The 12,513-nt window shown below is 41.1% G+C and overlaps 1 protein-coding gene across 1 annotated transcript in view; it reads left to right on the top strand.

Annotated features, from left to right (window-relative positions):
* LOC115120496 (uncharacterized) overlaps nucleotides 1-12,513 on the top strand; it is a 70,840-nt gene that overhangs the window by 38,276 nt on the left and 20,051 nt on the right. Inside the window, 1 exon segment of the mRNA XM_065015938.1 lies at nucleotides 834-886. Within this exon segment, the coding sequence (XP_064872010.1) occupies nucleotides 834-886 (53 nt within the window).

Genomic DNA, 12,513 nt, shown 5'->3' with positions numbered 1-12,513 from the left:
CAGAATATGACAGTACAGTAATAGATGGAAGAAGAGAGGTGTAAATGTTTTAATACTGATCAGAATGTGACAGTACAGTAATAGATGGAAGAAGAAAGGTGTAAATGTTTTAATACTGATCAGAATATGACAGTACAGTAATAGATGGAAGAAGAGAGGTGTAAATGTTTTAATACTGATCAGAATGTGACAGTACAGTAATAGATGGAAGAAGAGAGGTGTAAATGTTTTAATACTGATCAGAATATGACAGTACAGTAATAGATGGAAGAAGAGAGGTGTAAATGTTTTAATATTGATCAGAATATGACAGTACAGTAATAGATGGAAGAAGAGAGGTGTAAATGTTTTAATACTGATCAGAATATGACAGTACAGTAATAGATGGAAGAAGAGAGGTGTAAATGTTTTAATACTGATCAGAATGTGACAGTACAGTAATAGATGGAAGAAGAGAGGTGTAAATGTTTTAATACTGATCAGAATGTGACAGTACAGTAATAGATGGAAGAAGAGAGGTGTAAATGTTTTAATACTGATCAGAATAATAGATGGAAGAAGTGACAGTACAGTAAATGGAGTAGAGTAATATGGGTTGTGTTCAGTACATAGAAATGGGACTCATTCAGTTGAAGAGGAAGCTGTTATGATCACACACACAGACCTTAACCGTGTAAAATGTCAACTTCAATGAGGTCGTAGCTGTATTGAAGTGGTGTGTTTTTAGTGAATCTCCTTTCTCTGTCATCTCTGGCACAACACCCTCTGTGAGGTCAGAAACATTCAGGGGAAATGGAAAGAGATCCTGTGATGTGATTTGCTCTTTTGTATAGGGATTCCTTTTAAGCCTGCTAGGTTACTGGTTGTCTACAATGACGTCTCCTGTGTAAATACACACCCTTGTTACGTTGCAGCAAGCAGCTTCAGGAAGTGATACTGTGTATTCAGTATTCACATTATAATATGCACTATTCTGTCATTATAATATGCACTATTCTGTCATTATAACATCCACTTTTCTGTCATTATAATATCCACTACATTATAATATCCACTATTCTGTCATTATAATATCCACTATTCTGTCATTATAATATGCACTATTCTGTCATTATAAAATCCACTATTCTGTCATTATAATATCCGCTATTCTGTCATTATAATATCCACTATTCTGTCATTATAAAGTGGCTCAGTGACTCGTGTTTGCATCTCAATGTGAAAAAAACTGTTTGCATGTTCTTCACAAAGAGGGCAACAGATGCTACTGAGCCAGATGTCTATGTGTCAGGGGAGAAGCTCCAGGTGGTATCCGATTTTAAGTACCTTGGCATCATACTTGATTCCAACCTCTCTTTTAAAAAGCATGTGAAAAAGGTAATTCAAATAACTAAATTCAATCTAGCTAATTTCCGATTTATACAAATTGTTTGACTACAGAGGTAGCAAAACTGTACTTCAAATCTATGATACTCCCCACTTAACATACTGCTTGACTAGTTGGGCCCAAGCTTGCTGTACAACATTAAAACCTATTCAGTCTGTCTACAAACAGGCTCTCAAAGTGCTTGATAGGAAGCCCAATAGCCATCATCATTGTCACATCCTTAGAAAACATGAGCTCTTGAGTTGGGAAAATCTTGTGCAATACACCGACGCATGTCTTGTATTCAAGATCCTTAATGGCCTGTCCACTCAATATTTTTGTTAAACAGAAAACCCAGACATATGGCAGCAGATCCACAAGGTCTGCCATGAGAGGTGACTGTATAGTTCCCCTGAGGAAAAGCACCTTTAGTAAATCTGCATTCTCTGTGAGAGCTTCCCATGTCTGGAATACACTGCCATCAGACACACATAACTGCACCACATATCACACTTTCACAAAATGCTTGAAGACATGGCTAAAGGTCAATCAGATTTGTGAACATGGTCCCTAGCTGTGTGTTGCCGCTTTCCATGTTGTCTGTTGTCTGTATGAGGTGTGGAAACACTTTGTTGCTTTTATGAATTTTGTCTTGCTGCTTTCTGTTCTGTGTTGCTCTGTCTGTATGCTATGTCTTGCTTGTCCTATGTTGCTATGTCTTGCTTGTTCTATGGTGCTATTGTCTATATTGTAATTGTTTTTAATAACCTGCCCAGGGACTGCGGTTGAAAATTAGCCGGCTGGCTAAAACCGGCACTTTTACTGAAACATTGATTAATGTGTACTGTCCCTGTAAAAATAAAATAAACTAAACTAAACTAAAAATTATAATATCCACTATTCTGTCATTATAATATCCACTATTCTGTCATTATAATATCCACTATTCTGTCATTATAATATGCACTATTCTGTCATTATACTATCCACTATTCTGTCATTATACTATCCACTATTCTGTCATTATAATATGCATTATTCTGTCATTATAATATCCACTATTCTGTCATTATAATATCCACTATTCTGTCATTATAATATCCACTACATTATTATATCCACAATTCTGTCATTATAATATCCACTATTCTGTCATTATAATATCCACTATTCTGTCATTATAATATCCACTATTCTGTCATTATAATATCCACTATTCTGTCATTATAATATCCACCACATTATAATATCCACTATTCTGACATTATAATATCCACTACATTATAATATCCACTATTCTGTCATTATAATATCCACTATTCTGTCATTATAATATCCACTATTCTGTCATTATAATATTCACTACATTATGCATTGTACTTGTGCATATTTAAAGTCTGTGGTCAATGCAGACAAACACAAATGAGCTGGGACCAGGCTGAACTCATGGATGAACTCAAAACATCTGGGTCACATGATTAAAGATTTTTGGATTAGACTTTGAACACGAACCATATAAAGCCACAGAGAGATCAATCCATTAAGCAGGAGAATTTATAGTATGGAGTAAGGTAACCAGTCCATCCAACATCATGGCCTATATGTTCCATCCCAGACTCATGGATAGACAGTCTGGAGTGTATTATAAGGTAACCAGTCCATCCAGTATGTATAATAATACAGTCATCACTCAAAGGCCATCACCAGAATGTGTTTAATTTTGGAGTCTAGGCTCGACCAATTATGTACCGAAGACATCTGTTTTCTGTTTTTATAGTTTTTCTGCTGTGCCTAATATGCGGTAAGCTTTGTATTGTATAATGGCACAATCATTATTTTATTCAGAGTTTTTTTCAGGCTTGGGCTCAGATATAGTCTATGTGTAGTTCTAATATTCAATATCCACACTGACCATGTTTTCATTCAGTTTCAACCTGTTGAACATCTTTCTTCAAATGTATCAGTCACAATGAGTTTTAAAAGCACAATACTGTTTTGATAATAAGTGTTTCATGTGATTTTTGTTTGTTGTGTATTTGTGTGTGTGAGAGAGAGAGAGAGACTTTGTGTACTGTGGGATTCTTGAATCAGTTTGGCTCATTGGACAGGTCAGAGTGTATGTTTGAAGTTGTTGAGTGGTTTTTGGAAAAACACTGTAGATGTATGTGTTCCAGAGTAGAAAGAGTTCCAGAGTAGAGAGTTCCAGAGTAGAGAGTGTTCCAGAGTAGAGAGTGTTGCAGAGTAGAGAGTGTTCCAGAGTAGAGTGTTCCAGAGTAGAGTGTTCCAGAGTAGAGAGAGTAGAGTGTTCCAGAGTAGAGTGTTCCAGAGTTGAGAGTGTTTCAGAGTAGAGAGTGTTTCAGAGTAGAGAGTGTTCCAGAGTAGAAAGTGTTCCAGAGTAGAAAGTGTTTCAGAGTAGAGATTGTTTCAGAGTAGAGATTGTTCCAGAGTAGATAGTGTTCCAGAGTAGAGAGTGTTCCAGAGTAGAGAGTGTTGCAGAGTAGAGAGTGTTCCAAGGTAGATAGTGTTCCAGAGTAGAGAGTGTTCCAGAGTAGAGAGTGTTCCAGAATAGAGAGTGTTCCAGAGTAGAGAGTGTTCCAGAGTAGAGAGTGTTGCAGAGTAGAGAGTGTTCCAGAGTAGAGAGTGTTCCAGAGTAGAGAGTGTTCCAGAGTAGATAGTGTTCCAGAGTAATGTGTTCCAGAGTAGAGAGTGTTCCAGTGTAGACAAGTTCTGGCCTGGTTTAGATCTTATCCGTCGGAAAGATATCAGTTTGTCTCTGTGAATGGTTTGTCCTCTGACAAATCAACTGTAAATTTCGGTGTTCCTCAAGGTTCCGTTTTAGGACCACTATTGTTTTCACTATATATTTTACCTCTTGGGGATGTCATTCGAAAACATAATGTTAACTTTCACTGCTATGCGGATGACACACAGCTGTACATTTCAATGAAACATGGTGAAGCCCCAAAATTGCCCTCGCTAGAAGCATGTGTTTCAGACATAAGGAAGTGGATGGCTGCAAACTTTCTACTTTTAAACTCAGACAAAACAGAGATGCTTGTTCTAGGTCCCAAGAAACAAAGAGATCTTCTGTTGAATCTGACAATTAATCTTAATGGTTGTACAGTCGTCTCAAATAAAACTGTGAAGGACCTCGGCGTTACTCTGGACCCTGATCTCTCTTTTGAAGAACATATGAAGACCATTTCAAGGACAGCTTTTTTCCATCTACGTAACATTGCAAAAATCAGAAACTTTCTGTCCAAAAATGATGCAGAAAAATTAATCCATGCTTTTGTCACTTCTAGGTTAGACTACTGCAATGCTCTATTTTCCGGCTACCCGGATAAAGCACTAAATAAACTTCAGTTAGTGCTAAATACGGCTGCTAGAATCCTGACTAGAACCAAAAAATGTGATCATATTACTCCAGTGCTAGCCTCCCTACACTTGCTTCCTGTCAAAGCAAGGGCTGATTTCAAGGTTTTACTGCTAACCTACAAAGCATTACATGGGCTTGCTCCTACCTATCTCTCTGATTTGGTCCTGCCGTACATACCTACACGTACAAGTCACAAGACGCAGGCCTCCTAATTCTCTAAGCAAACAGCTGGATGCAGGGCTTTCTCCTATAGAGCTCCATTTTTATGGAACGGTCTGCCTACCCATGTCAGAGAAACTCGGTCTCAACCTTTAAGTCTTTACTGAAGACTCATCTCTTCAGTGGGTCATATGATTTAGTGTAGTCTGGCACAGGAGTGGGAAGGTGAACGGAAAGGCTCTGGAGCAACGAACCGCCCTTGCTGTCTCTGCCTGGCCGGTTCCCCTCTTTCCACTGGGATTCTCTGCCTCTAACCCTATTACAGGGGCTGAGTCACTGGCTTACTGGGGCTCTCTCATGCCGTCCCTGGAAGGGGTGCGTCACCTGAGTGGGTTGATTCACTGATGTGGTCATCCTGTCTGGGTTGGCGCCCCCCCTTGGGTTGTGCCATGGCGGAGATCTTTGTGGGCTATACTCGGCCTTGTCTCAGGATGGTAAGTTGGTGGTTGAAGATATCCCTCTAGTGGTGTGGGGGCTGTGCTTTGGCAAAGTGGGTGGGGTTATATCCTTCCTGTTTGGCCCTGTCCGGGGGTGTCCTCGGATGGGGCCACAGTGTCTCCTGACCCCTCCTGTCTCAGCCTCCAGTATTTATGCTGCAGTAGTTTATGTGTCGGGGGGCTAGGGTCAGTTTGTTATATCTGGAGTACTTCTCCTGTTCTATTCGGTGTCCTGTGTGAATCTAAGTGTGCGTTCTCTAATTCTCTCCTTCTCTCTTTCTTCTCACTCTCGGAGGACCTGAGCCCTAGGACCATGCCCCAGGACTACCTGACATGATGGCTCCTTGCTGTCCCCAGTCCACCTGGCCGTGCTGCTGCTCCAGTTTCAACTGTTCTGCCTTATTATTATTCAACCATGCTGGTCATTTATGAACATTTGAACATCTTGGCCATGTTCTGTTATAATCTCCACCCGGCACAGCCAGAAGAGGACTGGCCACCCCACATATGCTCTCTCTAATTCTCTCTTTCTTTCTCTCGGAGGAGGACCAGAGCCCTAGGACCATGCCCCAGGACTACCTGACATGATGACTCCTTGCTGTCCCCAATCCACCTGACCGTGCTGCTGCTCCAGTTTCAACTGTTCTGCCTTATTATTATTCGACCATGCTGGTCATTTATGAACATTTGAACATCTTGGCCATGTTCTGTTATAATCTCCACCCGGCACAGCCAGAAGAGGACTGGCCACCCCACATAGCCTGGTTCCTCTCTAGGTTTCTTCCTAGGTTTTGGCCTTTCTAGGGAGTTTTTCCTAGCCACCGTGCTTCTACACCTGCATTGCTTGCTGTTTGGGGTTTTAGGCTGGGTTTCTGTACAGCACTTTGAGATATCAGCTGATGTACGAAGGGCTATATAAATAAATTTGATTTGATTGAATTTGATTTGATTCCAGAGTAGATAGTGTTCCAGAGTAGAGAGACACACAGTAGCAACTGTAAGTGAGTACTGACAGTGTCTGCTATGGCAGACGGGAAGGTGCAAACTACCTGAAAAAATCTAATCTCTCAATCTCAAAGTGCACCAAATTCATGCATTGAGCTGTTGAAACGCCCCAGACCCCCATAATGGCATTGGACTAAGCACCCAATGTCTTCAAATCCTCAAAAAGCCCATGAACAGGCCTCACTCCAGTCGCAGCTAAAACCACCTCCACCGACTACCACTACTGCTACCTCTGAGAGAGAGGAACTTCTACCGCTGGAGAGAGAGGAGTTACTACCCCTGGGGAGAGAGCAGTTTCTACCCCTGGGGAGAGAGCAGTTCCTACCCCTGGGGAGAGAGGAGTTTCTACCCCTGGGGAGAGAGGAGTTTCTACCCCTGGGGAGAGAGGAGTTTCTACCCCTGGGGAGAGAGGAGTTTCTACCACTGGGGAGAGAGGAGTTTCTACCCCTGGGGAGAGAGGAGTTGCTACTACTGGGGAGAGAGGAGCATCAACCCTGGGGAGAGAGGAGCATCAACCCTTGGGAGAGAGGAGCTTCAACCCTGGGGAGAGAGGAGTTTCTACCCCTGGGGAGAGAGGACTTGCTACCACTGGGGAGAGAGGAGCTTCAACCGTGGGGAGAGAGGAGCATCAACCCTGGGGAGAGAGGAGCTGCTACCCCTGGGGAGAGAGGAGAGAGGAGTTTCTACCCCTGGGAAGAGAGAAGCTTCAACCCTGGGGAGAGAGGAGCTGCTATTAGGAGAAACTGCGATCCTGCTCGGGAAGTGCTTGCCAGGAGCTTCTGTGAGAAATGTTTGGCAGGAGCTTCAGTGGCGAAGACTGCTCAACTTGCTGATGTTTCACAATATGCCATGGTCGTCTCAGTAACCAGGTCCCAACCCAATTGAAACCCAATTGAACACTAATGGGAGATCCTGGAGCGGCGCCTGAGACAGTATATTCCACCAACATCAACATTCTTGTACTTTATGCTGGTCTACATTGACATAGATCTGTTCTTGTACTTTATGCTGGTCTACATTGACATAGATCTGTTCTTGTACTTTATGCTGGTCTACATTGACATAGATCTGTTCTTGTACTTTATGCTGGTCATGTCTCTTACATACATTCCCTGTCTGTGTGTGCATGCTTGTGAGAGAGAGAGAGAGCGAGAGAGAGAGAGAGAGAGAGAGAGAGAGAGAGAGAGAGAGAACAGGCAGAACCTGATATGTAAATAAGTTGAGCAAACAAAAGTATCTTTCGATGACCGAATGATCATTCCAGACTCTGCTTCTGTTGAGAGAAATTAAAGGTAAGACAATTGTTATGGGTATTCATATAGTTGATGATATTGTTATGTGATTTCATATAGTTGATGATATGTTATGTATATTCATATAGTTGATGATATTGTTATGTGTATTCATATAGTTGATGATATTGTTATGTTTATTTATATAGTTGATGATATTGTTATGTATATTCATATAGTTGATGATATTGTTATGTGTATTCATATAGTTGATGATATTGTTATGTGTATTCATATAGTTGATGATATTGTTGTATAGTTGATGATATTGTTATGTATATTCATATAGGTGATGATATTGTTATGTGTATTCATATAGTTGATGATATTGTTATGTATATTCATATAGTTGATGATATTGTTATGTGTATTCATATAGTTGATGATATTGTTATGTGTATTCATATAGTTGATGATATTGTTATGTGTATTCATATAGTTGATGATATTGTTATGTGTATTCATATAGTTGATGATATTGTTATGTGTATTCATATAGTTGATGATATTGTTATGTGTATTCATATAGTTGATGATATTGTTATGTTTATTCATATAGTTGATGATATTGTTATGTTTATTTATATAGTTGATGATATTGTTATGTGTATTCATATAGTTGATGATATTGTTATGTGTATTCATATAGTTGATGATATTGTTATGTGTATTTACAGAGTTGATGATATTGTTATGTGTATTCATATAGTTGATGATATTGTTATATTCATATAGTTGATGATATTGTTATATTCATATAGTTGATGATATTGTTATATTCATATAGTTGATGATATTGTTATATTCATATAGTTGATGATATTGTTATGTGTATTCATATAGTTGATGATATTGTTGTATAGTTGATTATATTGTTATGTTTATTCATATAGTTGATGATATTGTTATGTGTATTCATATAGTTGATGATATTGTTATGTTATATTCATATAGGTGATGATATTGTTATGTTATATTCATATAGTTGATGATATTGTTGTGTGTATTCATATAGTTGATGATATTGTTATATTCATATAGTTGATGATATTGTTATATTCATATAGTTGATGATATTGTTATATTCATATAGTTGATGATATTGTTGTGTGTATTCATATAGTTGATGATATTGTTATATTCATATAGTTGATGATAGTGTTGTGTGTATTCATATAGTTGATGATATTGTTATGTTATATTCATATAGTTGATGATATTGTTATGTTATATTCATATAGTTGATGATATTGTTATGTTATATTCATATAGTTGATGATATTGTTATATTCATATAGTTGATGATATTGTTATGTGTATTCATATAGTTGATGATATTGTTATGTGTATTCATATAGTTGATGATATTGTTATGTGTATTCATATAGTTGATGATATTGTTATATTCATATAGTTGATGATATTGTTATATTCATATAGTTGATGATATTGTTATATTCATATAGTTGATGATATTGTTATGTGTATTCATATAGTTTATATTTTTGGTAGACAGAGTGTTATAATAGTCCTACTCTCATTAAAATGTATTTGATGTAAATTAGATGGGGGGAGGGACTGGTTCCGTGCCCATCTGTGTTCCCCAGGGTGATCTCTTACTGTATCATAGGCCTATCTTCTTGTCTTCTCAAAACAGGCTTAAAACACAACAAACAACAAACAATCATTTTCTCTTTACAATCTACTGTTAACTATTTTCACTCAGGAAGGTATTTTGTGTGAAAGAGAGACAATTAAATATTGTGGAAAGACTAACAGCAACTTACACTTCCTCAAAACCGGTTGTGTGTATTCATTGGAGCTCACTGTAGCAAAACGTTTGGCAACTTAAACCGTTTAGGTCACCTTGTATCCTTTAGTCTCTATGGCGTTTGGAGCAAATCGTTTCTGCTTTGTTGAAAAACTTGTGGCTGCCGTGTAAACTAATGAATACGACCCAGGTAGTGGCCTATGACTCGGTTGTTGATGCTGAAACCTGAACGTAACCTGAGAGGTGTACTATGATGCAAGCTAGATATACTGGTTTTCTAAAGTTAGCTAGCTTCAGTTAGCTTCACATTCCAGCTCAAACCCTCATCCATAGGAGTGTACAGAGCGCTAGTTATCGGGAAGGGAAATATATAATGACTTGACAGTTTAATCATACAAAATGGCGCTAACTGGACGTGAGCATGTCAAATTCAATCAGTGGAGGCTGCTGAGGGGAGGACTTTCCACCTATTCTGCTCCAGCCATTACCACCAGCCCGTCCTCCCCAATTAAGGTGCCACCAACCTCCTGTGAATATATCAATATTCATTCATCATAATTCTACATTTGATAAATGTATGATAAATGTAATTGTATCATAGTTCTACTGCAGTGTAGTGATCTATACAACTTCCAAAGTGCGTTTACTGTGAACACTGCGGCTGTGCCTGCCTCAGTTACAGTTTTAACAGAGACTAAGAAGGCTATTTGATCACAACGTAGGCCTACCAGAGTGGCCTACCATCAAAAACAATGTAAAAAAGGACTCCAATAACATTTAACATGGAAATAGATGTTCTATCATTCAGTCTGCAGTAGCAGCCAATGTGTGGTGTTCAATGTAAGTCTTCATTCCATGAGAAAAAAACATGCAGAGCTTCACATGAACCTGTTGATCTACTTGTCCTTCACACAAGGAGGTGACTGAAAATGTTGTTCTGTTGAAAATGCAAGAAGACACTTCACTAAATAAAACACATCATTATTCCCACACCATTATTACAGAGAATCAGACACATTATCCTTTACCTCTGCCCATTGGCTGCTTAGTTTATTCAAACATGTTTCAAAATACGACACTGCCAATCGTGTGCAAAGCTGTCATCAAGGCAAAGCTATCTTCCAAACAACGGCTTTTCGGGCATCATCACTTAAATACAGCACAGTCCTTTAGTCTCTATGGGCCAGATGGCTGGTTGGAGAGGGCCACAGCATTATCCTTTAGTCTCTATGGGCCAGATGGCTGGTTGGAGAGAGCCACAGCATTATCCTTTAGTCTCTATGGGACAGATGGCTGGTTGGAGAGGGCCACAGCATTATCCTTTAGTCTCTATGGGCCAGATGGCTGGTTGGAGAGGGCCACAGCACAGTCCTTTAGTCTCTATGGGCCAGATGGCTGGTTGGAGAGGGCCACAGCATTATCCTTTAGTCTCTATGGGCCAGATGGCTGGTTGGAGAGGGCCACAGCACAGTCCTTTAGTCTCTATGGGCCAGATGGCTGGTTGGAGAGGGCCACAGCACAGTCCTTTAGTCTCTATGAGCCAGATGGCTGGTTGGAGAGGGCCATAGCACAGTCCTTTAGTCTCTATGGGCCAGATGGCTGGTTGGAGAGGGCCACAGCATTATCCTTTAGTCTCTATGGGCCAGATGGCTGGTTGGAGAGGGCCACAGCATTATCCTTTAGTCTCTATGGGCCAGATGGCTGGTTGGAGAGGGCCACAGCACAGTCCTTTAGTCTCTATGGTCCAGATGGCTGGTTGGAGAGGGCCACAGCATTATCCTTTAGTCTCTATGGGCCAGATGGCTGGGTGGAGAGGGCCACAGCATTATCCTTTAGTCTCTATGGGCCAGATGGCTGGTTGGAGAGGGCCACAGCACAGTCCTTTAGTCTCTATGAGCCAGATGGCTGGTTGGAGAGGGCCATAGCACAGTCCTTTAGTCTCTATGAGCCAGATGGCTGGTTGGAGAGGGCCACAGCACAGTCCTTTAGTCTCTATGGGCCAGATGGCTGGTTGGAGAGGGCCACAGCATTATCCTTTAGTCTCTATGGGCCAGATGGCTGGTTGGAGAGGGCCACAGCACAGTCCTTTAGTCTCTATGAGCCAGATGGCTGGTTGGAGAGGGCCATAGCACAGTCCTTTAGTCTCTATGAGCCAGATGGCTGGTTGGAGAGGGCCACAGCACAGTCCTTTAGTCTCTATGAGCCAGATGGCTGGTTGGAGAGGGCCACAGTATAGTCCTTTAGTCTCTATGGGCCAGATGGCTGGTTGGAGAGGGCCACAGCATTATCCTTTAGTCTCTATGGGCCAGATGGCTGGTTGGAGAGGGCCACAGCACAGTCCTTTAGTCTCTATGGGCCAGATGGCTGGTTGGAGAGGGCCACAGCATTATCCTTTAGTCTCTATGGGCCAGATGGCTGGTTGGAGAGGGCCACAGCACAGTCCTTTAGTCTCTATGGGCCAGATGGCTGGTTGGAGAGAGCCACAGCATTATCCTTTAGTCTCTATGGGCCAGATGGCTGGTTGGAGAGGGCCACAGCACAGTCCTTTAGTCTCTATGGGCCAGATGGCTGGTTGGAGAGGGCCACAGCATAGTCCTTTAGTCTCTATGGCCAGTACCACCTGGCCTCCACATTGACTCTGCCAGATGGCTGGTTGGAGAGGGCCACAGCACAGTCCTTTAGTCTCTATGGGCCAGATGGCTGGTTGGAGAGGGACACAGCATTATCCTTTAGTCTCTATGGGCCAGATGGCTGGTTGGAGAGGGCCACAGCACAGTCCTTTAGTCTCTATGGGCCAGATGGCTGGTTGGAGAGTGCCACAGCATAGTCCTTTAGTCTCTATGGGCCAGATGGCTGGTTGGAGAGGGCCACATCACAGTCCTTTAGTCTCTATGGGCCAGATGGCTGGTTGGAGAGAGCCACAGCATAGTCCTTTAGTCTCTATGGGCCAGATGGCTGGTTGGAGAGGGCCACATCACAGTCCTTTAGTCTCTATGGTCCAGATGGCTGGTTGGAGAGAGCCACAGCATTAGTCCTTTAGTCTC

Source organism: Oncorhynchus nerka, unplaced genomic scaffold (assembly GCF_034236695.1).
Source record: "Oncorhynchus nerka isolate Pitt River unplaced genomic scaffold, Oner_Uvic_2.0 unplaced_scaffold_1204, whole genome shotgun sequence".
Lineage (NCBI taxonomy): Eukaryota > Metazoa > Chordata > Actinopteri > Salmoniformes > Salmonidae > Oncorhynchus > Oncorhynchus nerka.
The sequence above is the reverse complement of the archived record's forward strand: the minus strand, read 5'-3'. Positions and strand labels throughout refer to the sequence as shown.